This window comes from Pristiophorus japonicus, chromosome 15, assembly GCF_044704955.1.
Source record: "Pristiophorus japonicus isolate sPriJap1 chromosome 15, sPriJap1.hap1, whole genome shotgun sequence".
Taxonomy (NCBI): domain Eukaryota; kingdom Metazoa; phylum Chordata; class Chondrichthyes; family Pristiophoridae; genus Pristiophorus; species Pristiophorus japonicus.
In genome coordinates this window covers 117,923,802-117,941,363 of record NC_091991.1, presented here as the reverse complement: position 1 = coordinate 117,941,363, position 17,562 = coordinate 117,923,802, and the positions used below count along the sequence as shown (strand labels likewise).

The 17,562-nt window shown below is 45.0% G+C and overlaps 1 protein-coding gene across 1 annotated transcript in view; it reads right to left on the bottom strand.

Moving 5' to 3' along the window:
• Positions 1-17,562, bottom strand: part of LOC139225844 (ankyrin repeat and fibronectin type-III domain-containing protein 1-like) — a 1,527,386-nt gene that overhangs the window by 8,169 nt on the left and 1,501,655 nt on the right. The window contains exons 17-19 of the mRNA XM_070856697.1: positions 15,334-15,500; positions 12,566-12,716; positions 11,190-11,355 (exon numbers count right to left, since the gene is read on the bottom strand). Coding sequence (XP_070712798.1) covers positions 11,190-11,355; positions 12,566-12,716; positions 15,334-15,500 — 484 coding nt within the window. The remainder of the gene's footprint in view (positions 1-11,189; positions 11,356-12,565; positions 12,717-15,333; positions 15,501-17,562) is intronic.

Here is a 17,562-nt window from a genome sequence, read left to right as displayed (position 1 = left end):
GCCCATGAAAAGGGCACTTAAGACAAGGCTCTCGTTAGTCCATCCTGATCTACACGAACAGGTAGAGAGCAGGCGGCTTCAACAGAACACATATCATGATCGTGCAAATGTGTCACGCGAAATTGAGATAAATGATCCTGTATTTGTGTTGAACTATGGACAAGATCCCAAGTGGCTTCCTGGCACTGTTTTGGCCAAAGACAGGAGTTGGGTGTTTGTGGTCAAACTCTCAAATGGACTCACCTGTAGGAAACACTTGGACCAAATCAAACTCAGATTTATGGACTACCCAGAACAACCCACAATAGACTCTACCTTTTTCGACCCTCCATACACACACAAGTGGCAACCGACCCAACGGTTGACCACGAAGCAGAACCCATCACCCGCAGCAACCCAGCAGGACTCACCACACCAGGCAGCCCAGCAAGGCCAACTGCGCAGCAGCCCAGCGAGGGCCCAACAAATGACTCACCAAAACCAGCATTTGCATCGAGATGATCAACCAGGGAAAGGAAGGCTCCAGATCGACTCACATTGTAAATAGTTACACTATTGACTTTGAGGGGGGCGCGGGCAGGGGGAGTGTTGTTATGTATGTAAACCTGTAAATACCATGTCTAACCACCAGAGGGCTTATCCCCTGGAGTCCCAAGGGATCCCACGATCCCTTGGGAGCACCTGTATATAAGGAGGCCTCACAGGCTGTAGTGGCACTCTGGGATCTGTAATAAAGGACTACGGTCACACCTTACTTTGAGCTTGCAGTATCTAGTCTGACTTGTTATTCAAGATATAACACTATCCTTTTGCGTTTCATGCACAAATACCCCCAGGTCCCACTGTACTGCAGCACTTTGCAATCTTTCTCCATTTAAATAATAACTTGCTCTTAGATTTTTTTCTGCCAAAGTGCATGACCTCACACTTTCCAACATTATACTCCATCTGCCAAATTTTTGCCCACTCACTTAGCCTGTCTATGTCATTTTGCAGATTTTTTGTGTCCTCCTCACACATTGCTTTTCGTCCCATATTTGTATCGTCAGCAAACCTGGCTACATTACACTCGGTCCCTTCTTCCAAGTTGGGCAAATGTTGAGCAATGGGGATCTGGGGTTTCACTCAGAGGAACCGGAGTCAGATGATGGGATTTGCAGGCTGCTTCTTCCCTTTCTCGTCCTCCTCCTGAGGTGGTGGTGGAACCTGTGATGGCAAGGGCTGCGCCCTCATGATGGCCAAGTTGTGGAGGATGCAGCAGACCACCACAATCAGGCGAGTACTGGAGTGATCCTCCCGAGCGGTCAAGGCAGTGGAACCATTGCTTGTAATGTTCCCCGTAAGATGGAAGAGCCGCACACCAATGGCAAGATCCCCTGCAGGTCGGTCACCAGCTGCTGCTCCTGGAAGAGAAACCGCACATGGACGGCCGGGTAGCAAATTTACAGGGCCCACGCAGGAAAAAATAAAATTAGAGGTGTAGTGTATGAATAAAGTGTCTGACCCGATACTGTGAGCTCAAAGTAAAGTGTGACCTTAGTCTTTTATTGCAGGTCTCCAGAGTGTATCTCCAGCCTGTGAGGCCTCCTTAAGTACAGGCACTCCCAAGGGATTGTGGGATCCCTTCAGACTCCAGGGGATGAGCCCTCTGGTGGTTAAACACGGTATTTACAGGTTTACATATATAACAAGAGAGAACATCGGTTTCTTGAGCACCCCGATGGTCTGCTCAGTGGCGTTCCATGTGACAGCAGGCTGTCATTATATGACAGCTGGCCATGAGTGGTGGGGTTGCGGAGGGGAGTCAGCAGCCAGGTGTAGAGCAGATAGCCCTTGTCGCCTAGCAGCCACCCTTAGTCACGACGTTGGTGGCTGCAAGATTGCTGGCACAGAGGACTTGACATAGGGTGAAGGCATCATGACTGTTGCCAGGATACCAGCCATTCACATCATGACATGGTCGTGCACTAACTGCACATTAATGAGTTGTACCCTTTGCGGTTATGGTGCATCTCAACCTTGATATGTGGTGCCCGCAAAGCCACGTGTGTGCAGTCGATGGCGCCCTGCACTATGGGGAAGTCTTATATCCTGGCAAAGCCACATGTGTGCTCCTCCTGCTTCTCTCTGTTCACAGAGAAGACAATGCAGTGCCTTCTCCTAGAGTACAGAGCTTCTGTGACCTTCCGGATGCAGCAATGGACAGTGAACTGGGAGATGTTAGCTATGTCGTCCTGCTCTGAGGCTGCAGGTCTGGTTCCAGGAGGTGTTAGAGTTCTGTGACCACCTCCTTGGTGATGCAGAGTCGCCAAACACACTGCTCCTGGTTTAGGTGCAGATAGGAGAAGTGCTCCCTGAAGACCCCGGGTGGGTAAGGCCTCCTGCTGAGAGCCCCCCTCCCCCCCCTCTGTGAGCAGCATGTCCCCTTTGCTGCCTGTGCTCCATCTCCCTGTCATGCTGCAATGCAAGGGGGACTGCAACAAGAGCCCCCATGACTGGGAGCAAGTGGTGTAGTCAGAGGCCTTCCAGTGGCAGCCAATACCTTCCCAATGTCCAGCAGCACTCCCTGCATACTTTAACAACGTTTTGTTTTGACGAAGGTTCATTGATCCAAAAGCTTAACTCTGCTTTCTTTTCACAAATGCTGCCTGACCTGCTGAGATTTCTAGCATTTTCTGTTTTTATTAACAACTTTTTAAATGTTTTCCAGCATCCAGTAATCATACAAACATTGCAACAGCCAGTACAAGAGAAATAATCCTGCAAGTTGGATGTATCCTTTTAAATAGAGCTGGTGGTCGGGTTCCCTTGTCCAGCTGAGTGCTTGTTCAGTTGGTCGTGATTTGGAGAGGGCGTTAAAAGGAGCAGCTACATCCTAAAGGGCAGGTCGTGCATCAAATCAGCATTACACACTGACTGACATCACGACCTGCCCACTCTACATACTGCCGGCACAAGCACATCCCACCTGTTCTATTGCCCTCACCAAGATGGTGAACAGCAGAGGTTGCGGCAGAAGTGAGGCGGACACCATTTTATTTCCAAACCAGCCTTAACTACCGGCTCTAAGGTGCCGAATTTCGTGCCCATAGTGTACTGCACTATGTCAACTTTGAAAGCTGGTTCAAAACTCCAAGCTTGGAGTGCGACACCTCAATCTTTTAAACTGATTTCCAAGAAAAGAGAAAACTGTAATCTACAACCAATCACTAGCTCCAAGGCTTGCCTGTCAGATGTTGACACAATCTGGGGCAAACATATTACACTTTTCTTAAAATAAATTCCAGAAGAACTGACAAAAAAAAATACAACAAAGCAAATTAAATGTATACATTATGAAATATAATACATCAGTGAGCTCAATCTTTTAGTGTACAAGCCCATTTTGCCAAGTTTCAGTCCAGATCTGTTTCAGTATTATTACAAAACATATTGCAAGGAATGTGTAATGTGTTGCTACTGCAATTCTGTGTGGACTGATTTGATTGGTGCAGAATATTGCCGCTGGCCCCAAATCTCAGCGATCTCTGTGGTGAGCAGTTTGCCTTTTTCTACACGTAAATTCATTTCAGTGCTCGATAATGAGAATTCCATAGACGAGGTGCTGTGACGTCAACACGCTGTCTAAGCAGCCAATCACACTGCAGAATTCTCACAGATGGCGAACTAGGAAATGAGAAGCTGCTTTCATCCTAACTTTTTAACAATGTTACAGAGAGATAAACAAGATTGATGCTCTCACATGGGGATAAGGCAGGACCTGAAATATCATAAACAAACTTAGAAAAAAAACTATTTTAAAAATTATTTCTTTAACATTGTATTTTTTTATCATAATGCTTGTTTAGCAGTCAATACACTGTTAAACCCCAATTAAACCTAATCCAACAAGACTTAGCTTTTAATGGGCTATTTAACAGCGCTATTACCGCGGAAAAATTCAAGTTTTCATCAGTTTCACTGATTTCACTGATTGCCGGCTCTGGGGTGGGGCATAGTGCAGCCTGTGTTGGGGGACTGAATGACTGACTGCAACTTCAAGATTTCCAAATTTAGATACCCATGCGCTAAATCCTGAAGTTGCGGTTAGTTTCGACGCTGTTAGTTCACCGTTATTACCCACCGCAAATTCCAGCCCAATATATAGGCCAAGCAATTAACAAGTCAATTAAAGGGTAGAATTGTAGAACCATTCCTTAATTCAAATGTGGAGGATAAAAGGAGCAAACATTTTGTGGGGCAAAGATAGCTCTCAAATATGCAGAGAAGGCAACCAACAAGGCAATAGGTCATTGAAATAGTGAACTTGATACCCACGATTGACAGGCCTTGGCAGAACATTGGAGAAGAGCATAGAACGTGAAGAAGAGTACAGACGTAACACGTTGACATTAATGTGAAGTATCAGTGTAGGACAGATCCAAATATCAAGCAAAGTAATAATTGTTAATGACATATGCAAAATATACCATGAGAGAGCTTTTAACATCTTCAGAGAGCAATAAATACCCTTCCAACTGAGTAAACACCCTGGAAACTGTATTAAAACATCTTCAGAATTGTACTAAATACACACACAGCAGTAGGAAACGGCATTACTGAAGTATTAAACACCCTCACAGCAACATTAAATACCTTGACATCAGTATTAAACACAATTGGAGCAGTATTAAACACCCTCACAGCAGTATTAAACACACTGACACCAGTTTAAACACTCTTGGAGCAGTATTAAATATCCTCGCAGCAGTATTAAACACACTGCCACCAGTATTAAACACTCTTGGAGCAGTATTAAATACCCTCGCAGCAGTATTAAACACCCTCACAGCAGTATTAAACACACTGACACCAGTATTAAACACTCTTGAAGTAGTAGTAACCAGCCTCACAGCAGTATTAAACAGCCTCACAGCAGTAATAAACACCCTGACAGCAGTACTAAATACCCTGACAGCAGTATTAAACATACTCACACCAGTATTAAAGCCCCTCAGAGCAGTATTAAATGTACTCATGGCAATTTAAAACACTGTTAGAGCAGTAAGAAACACCCTCTCAGGAGGTTTAAATCCCCTCACAGCAGTATTAAGCACCCTCACAGCAGTATTAAACACCCTCACAGCAGTATTAAACACACAGCAGTATTAAACCCCCTCACAGCAGTAGTAAACACCCTCACATCAGAATGAAACCCCCTTAGAGCAGTATTAAACACCCTTGTAGCAGTATTAAATATCCACACGGCAGTATTAAACACCCTGACAGCAGGTTAAAACACACTTGGAGCAGTAATAAACACCCTTGGAGCAATATTAAACACTCTCACAGCATTATTAAACACTCTCACATCAATATCAAATACACTGACAGCAGTATTAAACACCCTCAGAGCAGTATTACACAGCCTGACAGCATTATTAAGCAGTCTCACAGCATTATTAAACACCCTCACAGCAGTAATAAACAGCCTTGGAGCAGTATTAAACACGCTCACAGCAGTATTAAACTGCTCATAGTAGTAGTAAACAACAGCACAGCAGTTTAAAACACAGTTGGAGCAGTAATAAACACCCTTGCAGCAATATTAAACCCCCTCAGAGCAGTATTAAACGCCCTGACAGCAATATTAAACACCCTCACAGCAGTATTAGACACCCTCACAGAAGTATTAAATACCTTTGGAGCAGTATTAAATGTCCTTGGAGTAGTATGAAACACCCTCACAGCAGTATTGAACAACCTCACTGCAGTATTAAACACCCTCACAGCAGTATTAAGCACGCTCAGAGCAGTTGCCTCTGGGTGGAGGTCAGAACCCTGCTGGATTTGTTCCTCCTTATCCTAGTTGCAGGTTGTGTGCTTTTGAGGTGGGAAGAAACCTGTGAGTTACTGGTCTGTGAGGCTCAGTACCACAGCTGAATGTTCACTGACGTTCTCAGCAAGGAGGAAAGGCACAGGTAGAAAGCAAATCATAGCAAAGGGTTTTGACAAAAGGAATTTAAAACTCTTCCACTTATCTTTGAATGCATCGTAAAAACTTTGGAAGCTGAAACTCCCTTTCAGTCCACTTCATGCATGTCTGTTAACATTCACCTGAACTGACAGATTGGACTTTGTTTTAACATCTCACCCAAATAACAGCATCTCCTACAGTGCAGCTCTCTGTTGGAGTGTCAGCATGGTGTACAGGGTTAAGCATGAGGTCCTGACTGGGAGCTGCAGGACAACAGGTTGAAGAGTTACAGCTACAAAGCTGCAGCCCTCTCTCTCACCCAGGGTTTCTATGGTTGTGGCTACCTCACAGGATTGCAGAATTAGCTCCTGAATGGGACTTGATCCCACAGATTTGTGACTCATAAGCCACAGTGTTTATGACTGAGCCAAGCTGCTCCTCATTACTGGCTGATAACTTCAGTGTTGTGTTGGCCCCTGAGGTTATTGAACTATTTCTCATAGTTAACATGGCTCAGTGAGGCTATCCTACTTTCCTGATAGAGAAATGAAGCAAACATCTGTATCAGCCTTTGGAGTCCATAAAACATTTTTAAATTGCAGCAGAAAAAGTAATAAAAGTGAAGTGGTGTCAGGAGACAGGCCTGGGTGTTTGCTCAAGGAATTGCAGTGACTATTGCAGACATAAAAAAGAATTGTCAAATTAAATTGTTAAAACAGAAAAACATCCTCTGGGTCTCCAGCAGCTTTCGCTGTAAACTCACAAAATCTTGGATTTGGCAGACAGTGATATTTCAGTTGCTCCCAGTGACTCATCATCTAGACAACATATTCCAGAAAGTTCCAGCAAATGCAGTTCACGACCCTTATTGCTTCTCCATTCTGTGGGGTACTGAGTTGAGTATTTTGAGTTTGTGGGAATGGAGTTTAGATTTTAACCCTCAGGTTGTAGCAATACTGTTTCACTGTCTCAAATAGCAGCTTACAGTTATCTTGCAGGAATCATGTTTCTCCGAATGATATGATGAAGCTTTGTGTGCATGTTAGAAAGAGCTTTGATATCACAGTCACCATTTTCCAATCCACACACTGCACTGTACGAGCCATCAGAATTTCTCTTATCAAGGTCACAAATAACATCCTATGTGACTGTGACTGTGGTAAATTATTACGCCTGGTCCTTTGCGACCTGTCTGCAACCTTTTCCGCAGTTGACCACACCATCCTCCTCTAATGCCTCTCCACTGTCGTCCAGCTGGGTGGGACTGCAAAAGCCTGCTTCCATTCTTTATCCATCTAGTCGTTGCCAGAGAATCACCTGCAACGGCTTCTCTTACTGTTCCCGCATTGTTACCTCTGGTGTCCCCCAAGGATCTGTCCCTGGCCCCCTCCTATTTCTCATCTGCATACTGTCACTCGGCGACATCATCTAAAGACGCAGCATCAGTTTCCCTATGTACGCTGACGACACCCAGCTCTACCTCACTACCACTTCTCTCAACCCTTCCATTGTCTCTAATTTGTCAGACTTTTTGTCCGACATCCAGTACCAGATAAGCAGAAATTTCCTCCAACTAAATATTGGGAAGACCGAAGCCATTGGCCCAAAAATTCCGACGTCCCGGGCCCATATGAAGCTTCTATGGACTCGGGAAGGCATCGGAAAAGCTGGTTTTCAGTGCATAATGTGCATGCGTTGAAAACCGGCTTTTCCGATCTGTCAAGCTGGAGCTTGATTGGAGCTGGGCAAGATTGCGGGATTTACGCATATCTTGACCGGCAAATGTCCTCAAAAATCTTGTGCCTGAAAAAGCTGGCGCATAGCCTACTTTTACATATGCAAGTGTTTAAAAATACACATAAACACATTAAAATTAAATTAAATAAACACATTGTATTGTTAAAAACTTTGCCAACTAAGGTAAGTTTATTTTTAACCCGAATTACAAAACTTTAAAAAAATCGGAAATTTATTGTTTTTTTCTAAGACATTTATTAACTTTAATTTCAATTAATTTTAATTATGTGAAGTCTGTTTTTTATTTTTTATTCGTGTGTGTTTGTTTTTCTTCCCCGTTAATAGCACTGAGAACTCGTAGTTACGCGAGTCAAAGTGCTATTAATGGAAACCTGTGAACTACCTACCTGATTGGCTGAGCAGTCACACATGACTGCATCTTCTGTGTGGGACAGGAGCGCGGCTTAGCAGCATGTGAGGAGAAGGCTTCCCTATCGGAATTCAGGGCGCCTCCTAGACCCGCTAGGTACTTTTGTAAAAATTCTCCGGCGAGGAGGCAATTGCCTGCGGGAAGACTACCAGAGGAATTTCTGGCCCAATGTCTTTGGCCCCCGCCACAAAGTACATTCCCTAGCCATCAACTCCACCCCTGGCAACTGTCTGAGGCTGAAACAGACTGTTTGCAACCTTGATATCGTATTTGACCTCAAGATAAGCTTCTGATCACATATCCGTGCCATCACTAAGACCGCCTATTTCCACCTCATAACATCGCCTGAGTCCACCCTTGCCTAGCTTATCTGCAGCTGAAACCCTCATCCATGCCTTTGTTACCTTTAGACTAAACTATTTCAATGCACTCCTGACTGGCCTCCTATCTTCCACCCTCTGAAAACTTGAGATTATCCAAAATTCTGCTGCTCGTGTCCTAACTCGCTCACCCGTGTCCTAACTCGCTCACACGTGTCCTAACTCGCTCACCCGTGTCTTAACTCGTTCACCCATTACCCGTGTGCTCGCTGACCTACCTTAGCTCCCGGTTAAGCAATGCCTCAATTTTAACATTTTCTTCCTTCTTTTCAAATCCCTCCATGATCTCGCCCCTCTCTATCTATGTAATCTCCTCCAGACCTACAACCCTCCACGATGTCTGCGCTCCTCCAATTCTGGCTTCTTGGGCATCCGATCATAATCGCTTCACCTTTGGTGGCCGTGTCTTTAGCTGCCTTGGCCCCAAGCTCGGGAATTCCCTCCCTAAACCTCTTTGTCTTTCTTTCTTCCTTTAAGACGCTCCTTAAAACCTATCTCTTTGACTAAGCATCTCCTTATGTTGTTTTGTGTCAAATATTACTTGATAACGCTCCTGTGAAGAGACTTGGTATGTTTTACTACATTAAGGGCACTATATAAATATGTTGTTTTAGTTGTTGCTCTCATATCAACAGACAAAGTTGACGGGAAGAAAAAGACCATCAGGTCCATCAAGTCTGCTCCACACACCATGATGGTTGGAGCATTAGGACTAGACACTTCCAAACCACCAGCAGCAGCCATGTCAACTGCTGGGAGAGGCAAAAATACAGGGGGAAAAAAGCCAGGGCCAAAAAGGGAAAATAAATCTGGAAAATTCCTCTCCGATTCCCTCAGGAGATTGAAACCAGTCCAGGAGACCACATTGAGTCCAGGAAACCGCATGGAGTCCGGGAGATCGCATTGAAGGGAGATTCTTCTCCTCCCTAAACGCCCAGGGTTTCAGCACAGCATGCAGGGTTAAGAATTTGTGCAAATACCCCCGAAAAGCAAGTGTTAATAGCACTCAATTCTTTGCTATAACCTCATTTGCATAATTATTCACAACACCATATGCAGACTAAAGAGGAGAAATCTTTTTGATGGAATAGGAAAATTGTAAGTCAAATTGACAGGGAGTGAGACAATTAAAGGGAGGTGTCACAACAGGGGGCAAAATTTCAGAATGCCTTTAAAGGTATTTCAAACTCACTGGGGGCAGATGATTAAGAAGTTGGGGGGGAAATGAACGGGAAGGGACAGGGAACCCTAGGTGCTGGCATGAGTCTGCAGGCAAGTGACAAAGCAAACTAGCACCTGAGTCCCTGTTTGATGAAGTGGAGGTAGTGGTACAGGAGCTGGGTTGTCCTCTGTGCTCCTCCACAGTACCATCCCCACAGGTGAGCATTTCAGCATGCCTGCTTGGAGGTAGAACCAAGCTTCAGGCCACTAGTGCCCCAGCCCAATGCTGCATGGAAGCCACAGATGGCACAGCTCTGCATCTGTCTCCCTGCTGTCCTGCATCCTGAGAAAATAGGTCTTTGCTAGGCCTGCAGAAATGGTTGGTGGGTGCAGCCAATCTTGCAACGTTGGCTTCTGATCACCCCGACGTGTCTTCTTTCCAACAGTACTATATAAAGCATGACATGCTGTAATTGGGGTGCTTCTCAAGATCCATCTAGCATCACAGTTGATAAGTCATTCACATATCATAATAAGACCATCAGAGGTCACATGGACCAATTCCTTTGGGAAGAACAGCTTTCACCAGCACCATATCCATTAAAGAGAAGTCATTTCACTTCTGTTGGTGCCCCCAGGAGGTCATGAGCATCTCTTGGGCAGCTGGAGTTGCCTGGATGGGAGGAGGCTCGTGTGGAGCATAGACACGGCATCAACCTGTTGAGCGAATGACCTGATTTTGTGCTGTAAATTCTATGTAACAAACGAAGCTCTAACCTTTGCATGGAGCTTCTACTGCCCAATCCAGGCCTGATCAGAAACTTGAAAAGGACCCACAAATGTGGTCCATTATGCCATTTGCAGCAGATACTACATACTGGGGACACAAAGAGCCCCATGGACTCTAAGCTGTACCTCCTGAGGCCCATTTATTTGCACTTCTTCCCAATTTGTTTCCTACCCCTTCTCCTGAAATGTCCCACAGGTACTGGCAGCTCGCCCCTCACCCAAGTGGCCATTCTTAATGCAGGAGCCCAGACAGTGACATGATTTGGCCGTGGAATTCTTGGCTAATTTACTCTTTCCTGGACAGAGACAGTGAGGTCAACTGTGACATCCTTCCAGCCGTCGCAGCTGAGATCACATTCCTCAGCACAGACTGCGCCCCTGATTCTTGGACATTATGGTCTTAAGATACAATACCACTTCTACTATTAAGCATCAGCTCAGCTGAGACTCATGTTATGTGTTTAATCCCTTGCAACCTGTTTTACACGACCACCAGAGGCCTACCTGTTGGAGTCCCAAGGGATCCCAGCATCCCTTGGGAGCACGGTATATAAGCAGACCACCCACGAGGTACCGGCTCCTTATTAAAGGAGCTAAGGTCACACTTGCTCATTGCACACAGAACTCAGTTTCATCCTTTATTATGAACGCATCAGCTCTCTTATTTAAAAAACAATTACCTGAAAATTCAAGCGACACCCATTGCCAAGGCCACAATGGAGCTATCTGTACTCACCCAGTTCAAAGATCTGCAGTGGCAGTGTGAGGAACCCTGAGCGGGGGTTGGGGTTGTTCTGACCGGGGGCTGTGCACACGTCATCCGATGGCGGCAGAAGCAGAAGGAAGGACAGGTTGTCTGTAAAATCCAACACCTCTTGACTGTACAACCTGAACTCTTTGGCCTAAGGTTGCAAAATGGATGGGAAAAGAGGCTTTTTAAGTCATTATGTTCACATCAACCTGAATTCCACTGAACACCAACCATTCTATCACTTTGTGCAGAAGTACTGGTGCGCTGGGCCTGATGGTGCAGGACAGGTCACAGGGTAGAGTGCAGGCTGCTTGACATCGGGCAGGGTAAAGGGTAAATGTTGCAGGGAAAAATGCAGGGTGAAGTACCAGGTTTAGAGTAGGATACAGGTTGTGGAATAAGATGTGCAACCCTGTCAGAAAAAAAATGACATGATGTCTAAAAGAATAAATTCAGTTTTTAATTGCATTCTATGTAAATTTTATGCAATTCAGGGTAAGTGCTATTGGGGCTACAGAACTGAACAAATTCCACTTCAGCTAAGCAGGGCAGGTACAGCACGGGTAAGATACAGAGTAAAGCTCCCGCTGCACTGTCTCCAAACACTCCCAGGTCAGGTACAGCACAGGTTAGATACAGAGTAAAGCTCCCTCTACACTGTCCCATCAATCACTCCCAGGGCAGTTACATCACGAGTTAGATACAGAGTAAAGCTCCTCTACACTGTCCCATCAAACACTCCCGGGGCAGTTACAGCACAGGTTAGATACAGAGTAAAGTTCCCATTACATTGTACCACAATATACTTCAGCAACAACCTCAGAACAGTACCTCGTACTGTTTCAAGATGGTATTTCTTCAGTTTCCCACACCAGCCATCCTGTGATCACCAGATCTGAAATGTGGTTTCAGTGCTTGTTCATTTTGTATTCTATCTATATTTTAAACTGACTAACTTGTCCAATAACTTGTTACTCTCGTCATTACATGAGAAATTTCGGCATACATAATACAGTATAATCAGGCACTTTAAAAGGCTACAGACCAAGAGCTGGAAAGCGGGATTAGGCTGAATGGCTCTTTTTCAGCCTCCTTCTGTGCCATAAATTTCTATGATTCTATTTGTACCTTTACACTGTGTTCTACAATCTGGAATAAGTTCAGATTGAGCTTGAACTATTTAGTACAACTATGAGTACAATGAGCATCATGTTCCCTGCTACCTTTTGTGGGTGTTCACAATGGGAGTGGGAGCACTACTCATGGAACCAAGCTGATAGGAATCCAGCCCCTTAGTTGCAGCACACTGTGACACATAGCAAATGTGTTTTGCAATGGAATTCTATGAGCCACTTTCATACCTGCTGCAGTGGAATGCCGATCTGATTTATCAGTTCTGGAATGGCTACTCTGAGTTCTTGCTGGAAGAGGTTCTGGGAACATCCATCACACAGATCTGTTAGAGGGGTCTTGTCCAAATCTGACAGGTTCTGGAGCCACTCCCACTCATCTCTAGGGGCAGGGAGATATGAGATATACTTATTGAAACAATTATTAGAAAGTAAAATACATATAGGTTGACACATAGGTTAAATGTGTCACACAAAGGACAACAGATAAGAACATAAGAAACCGTGGAACAAAGAAACAGTGCTTCTACATTGGCTCCCGGTTAAGTACCGCTCGATTTCAAAATTCTAATTCTTGTTTATAAATCCCTCCATGGCCTCGCCCCTCCCCATCTCTGTAATCTCCTCCAGCCTCTCAACCCCCCGAGATATCTGCACTCTTCAAATTCTGCCCTCTTGAGCATCCCTTATTATAACTGTTTAACCATCGGTGGCCGTGCCTTCAGCTGCCTAGGTCCTAAGCTCTGTAACTCCCTCCCTAAATCTCTCTGTCTCTCTATCTCTCTTTCCTCCTTTAAGAAGCTCCTTAAATCCTATCTCTTTGACCAAGCCCTCTGTCCTAATTTCTTCTTATGAGGCTCGGTGTCAAATTTTTGCTTATAACACTCCTGTGAAGCGCCTTGGGACATTTTACTACGTTAAAGAAGCTGCACAAATAAAAGTTGTTGTTGTTAACCAACTAAACTTATTCCTTCCGCTGCCCATGTACACTTCATCTCCTTCCACAGCCTCTCCCCTATCATGGACTCAACCCACACATTTAATGTCCTTCCACAGCCCGTGTACCCTCTCCCCTATCATGGACTCAATCCACACATTTAATGTCCTTCCACAGCCCGTGTGCACTCTGACCTATCATGGACTTTATCTAAACTCCTTCTACACACTATGTGGAATCTACTTATTTCATCTGCTTCCACATATCCTGTACGTTCTACCTTTTCATAGTCCCTACACCAAAAATTTAATCTCACTAGTGAAAGTTCTTATTCGCAAAAGCAATTAAGTAAAATCTGGAATATTTATCCATTCTAATAGCTTCAAAATGATAATGTGATAATCGCACTCAACTTTTCTGGGTCAAACAATTCACATAATCATGATAAAATCCAGTGCAAAGTTGGACCAGTGTAAGGAACACACAAGTAGTGGGAATGGGAAATTGCGTGTATGTGAATTTTAAAGAGCTAGAGAAAATTAAAGGGAAATGTCACAATAAGAGGACACAATTTCTAAAAGCCTCAAAAGGCATCTCAGCCCATTAGTGGCCTTTGCCAAACCTGAAGGGGCAGAGGATAAACAGGTGACAAACACTATGACTGTGTTTGGTGGCCACGACAAATCAGGCTTCACTGGATGATGATCAACTTGGCACGCCCATTCTTTCATGCAGTACCTTGTAAAGCATGACATACTGTGTCTCGGATGCTTCTGAAGAACTATGCTGCATAATGTTTATTCTGGCCTTCCTGTGCGTCTGTGCCAGAGCTGCAGACTCCATTTGCACTATTCAGGCACCGCAGCACAACGGCACAGTGTTCAGGAACTGCAAGAGATTCCACTCCAGCAATCCGAATGTGAAATGACCAGTAACACAGGATCATGCAGGTTAATGCCGACTTCCCTGGCAACAGTAAGGAATCTTCTCTTTCGAGCCAATACTCGGTCCCTGGGCAATTCAAAGGAGGAGGCACATTTGAAGGAATGCAATGAGAACACCAAGGCCACACCTCAACCATGACTTGTGTTAAGGCGACAGATAGAAGCTGAACACATAGTTTGGAGTGTACTGCACACAGATAGGAATGCGTCACCCATAGGGAGGAGTGTGTCACCTCTGGGGAGGAGTGTGTAACATGTAGGGAGGAGTGTGGTACATGTAGGGAGGAGTGTGTTACCTCTGGGGAGGAATGTGTTACATGTAGGGAGAAGTGTGTTACAATTAGGGAGGAGTGTGTTACACTTAAGGAGGTGCACTAGAAGGTTTAGATATGTGTTAGTTTATTTTCTGCCTGGATATAAAATGAATGAGCGAATCTAAATAGACCGTTTTTTAAACGATAAGGGGATAAGGGGTTATGGAGAGCGGGCAGGGAAGTCCATGATCGGATCAGCCATGATCGTATTAAATGGCAGAGCAGGCTCGAGGGGCTGTATGGCTTACTCCTGCCCCTATTTCTTATGTTCTTATGTAAGAAACCATTTTTTTTCAACTGTTCTGTTTTGTTAAGATGCTTTGCTCAGTCAGGTTTATTTTAGTCCACTTCCAATTGTGAGCATTAAAGTGAAACTTGTTTTTGCTAATGGGCATTAGACACTGATACCCAAATGCCCGTTCGTAATGTGTGAGCCTCGTCAGTGCGTGTCAGCGAGACAGTCTACCTATAAAAGACTTTACAGTCCAGCGCAGTCCACGCCCCACTGACCTCTGCACACACACTTCCCAGCAGGGGCAGTTGGATAATGATCAGGAGCTGGCACCCTAGCTGGTTTCTCTTTCCCATCTCAGGGGAACTGTCGGCCATTGTAGCATTACAATTGCTGCCCAGATGAGATCATCTAACTCAACACAGACTGTGAATGGAAGCTGGCATCTCAGGTGTGTATGGCTTACTACTGCACAAAGAAGGATTAATAACCAGCACAATTTGATCAATATTACAGAGTGTCTTCTCACAGCTCCCAATATCATTCTGTGTGTTGCTGTTTCCGTCTGTTACCTGGAGACATTGTGATTGCTCCGTATCTTGATATGACACAGGATGTTGGGTAGCTTCTGAGGGACAAGGACTCGAATTTGATCGACTGAACTGCAGAGCTTTAGATAACCAAGATAAAGACCTGGGGAAAGGGACTGGTTGCTCCTCCTATGGTAAGCCAGCTTTTCCTGATGAGAAAAGAAGCAGAATGAGAATAGCATATCGCCTACAATAACCCTGAGCCCTGAAAATACAACATTCTTGCTGATATTCCTGATAATTACAGGCTGCATTGCATTGCTGGCTGAGGCCAATACATGTAGCATCCTCTCTGGAGTCACAATTGAGTCACAGCAGCTTATCAATCATCTGAAGATCACAACATAATGTTTGCATTAGAATGTCACTGTTTTTACGATTAGCTGAGATACATGTTTATGGTGAGAACACTAGAATGCGGTTTCACGGCTCCAGAAAGCAGTGGATCAACATTCAAATTCGGAGACTTCAAGCAATTAGTCAGGTCTTAAAAAATCAGTGAAACGGACACAAAACAAATCTGTTCCTCGTATAACATCTGCTGACTGCAGAAAGAACATCAAGAGTCCCAGTGCCATTGTAGCATCTCAACTGCTGCCCAAATGAGATCATGTAACTCAACACAGACTGTGAATTGAATCTGCCACCGTTGGTGTCTTGGAAGGTTTATCCATTTAAAATGAATGGGTTAACTCCAGCATTTAAACAGCTGAGAGGGTGATTCAGATGAATGAGTTAAGCATTCTGACACAAATTCCATAGCATAATCCTTGTTCAACACACTCTATCCTGTGTGTCATCCTGTGTATAACTCACTCCAGCCTGTGCATAACACACTCCAGCCTGTGTGTTAGCCTGTGTAAGGAGCTTGTAAAGCTGGCTGAGGCGATAGAAATGGCACTAGGATGAGAATTTTCAATTTAAAATATACTGGGATTTAGGGCCAACGTAGATGACAGGAATGACAGGAGACCGGGCCTAGATGTAGGATAGGATACAGGCATCAGCGCTAAGCTGGTGAAAAGCAAATTCAGAAAAACCTTCTTCACACAATGGATTGCGAAAATATGGAATCAGCGCCTGGAAGCAAATTCAACTGAGCGATTTAAAAGGGATAGGGATATGTACTTGGAAAGAAAGGATCCTAATGGATATACAGAAAAAGCAGGACATTTAAACTGTAGGGATGCTATTGTTAACAAAAGTAGCAGAGCTGGCTGAATAGGACATGTTCCAAATCGTTTCTGCAAGTCTGTGGGCTGGATTTTTGGTTGGATTGCGCCTCTGATCGTGCCCCGGAGGGGCGATAAAGAGTATCGAAATGCTTCCAACGCCCCGCCGGGAAATTCGGGACCGGTTTTGCGGCAGCACAAAACATTACTGCCTCGCTCTGTAGTTTCATTCAGATCATGATGTCAGCCGTCGTGCAACGTTCCGCTAGTGCCCCGGCCTCTAAATTAGGTGGTAACACCGCATTTAACATCCACCCCAAGTCACACCTGTAAAACCCGGCGATTCCACAGTCAAATAGGCGTATTTAAAGTGAGGGAGGAGGATCCTAAATCGGAGGTCACATTGAGTGCGACGTATCCGCACAGCACGCTGCATGAACCTTTGTCATTAAAAGCGGCAGATTTATTGGCATTACAGGGTCCTTACAACTTCAGTGAAATAATTTAATGGGGGCATTACTAGTTCGCCAGCATCTCCTACTCCATGCTCTTGTTAGGCGGTGTCAAGATAGAAGGGCTGTTGGCCTTGTCATGCCACGGATGAGGAGAGACCTTACACATCTGGACAGGAGGCCTTACCCACCATGGGTTTAGAGGCAGCAACGCTCATACCTCCAGCTCTCTGAGGAGCAGTGTGTGAGAAGACTACGCTTCCGAAATGAAATGCTGACAGACATGTGCCATCTCCTACAGGCAGACCTGCAGCCTCACATCGGCATCAGGACTACGCTGCCCATCGCAGTGAAGGTCACTGTGGCGCTGGCCTTCTATGCTTCCGGCTCCATCTAGGCTGCAGCAGGGGACATATGCAGCGTCTTTCAATACGCTGCGCATCGCTGCATTTGCCACATCACAAAGGCTCTCTACGCTCGCAGAATGGACTTCATAAAGTTCCCAATGAGCAGGGACAGCTAGAATGAGCGGGCATGTGGGTTTGGCAGGATTGCGGGTTTCCCGAGGGTTTAAAAAACCATTGCCT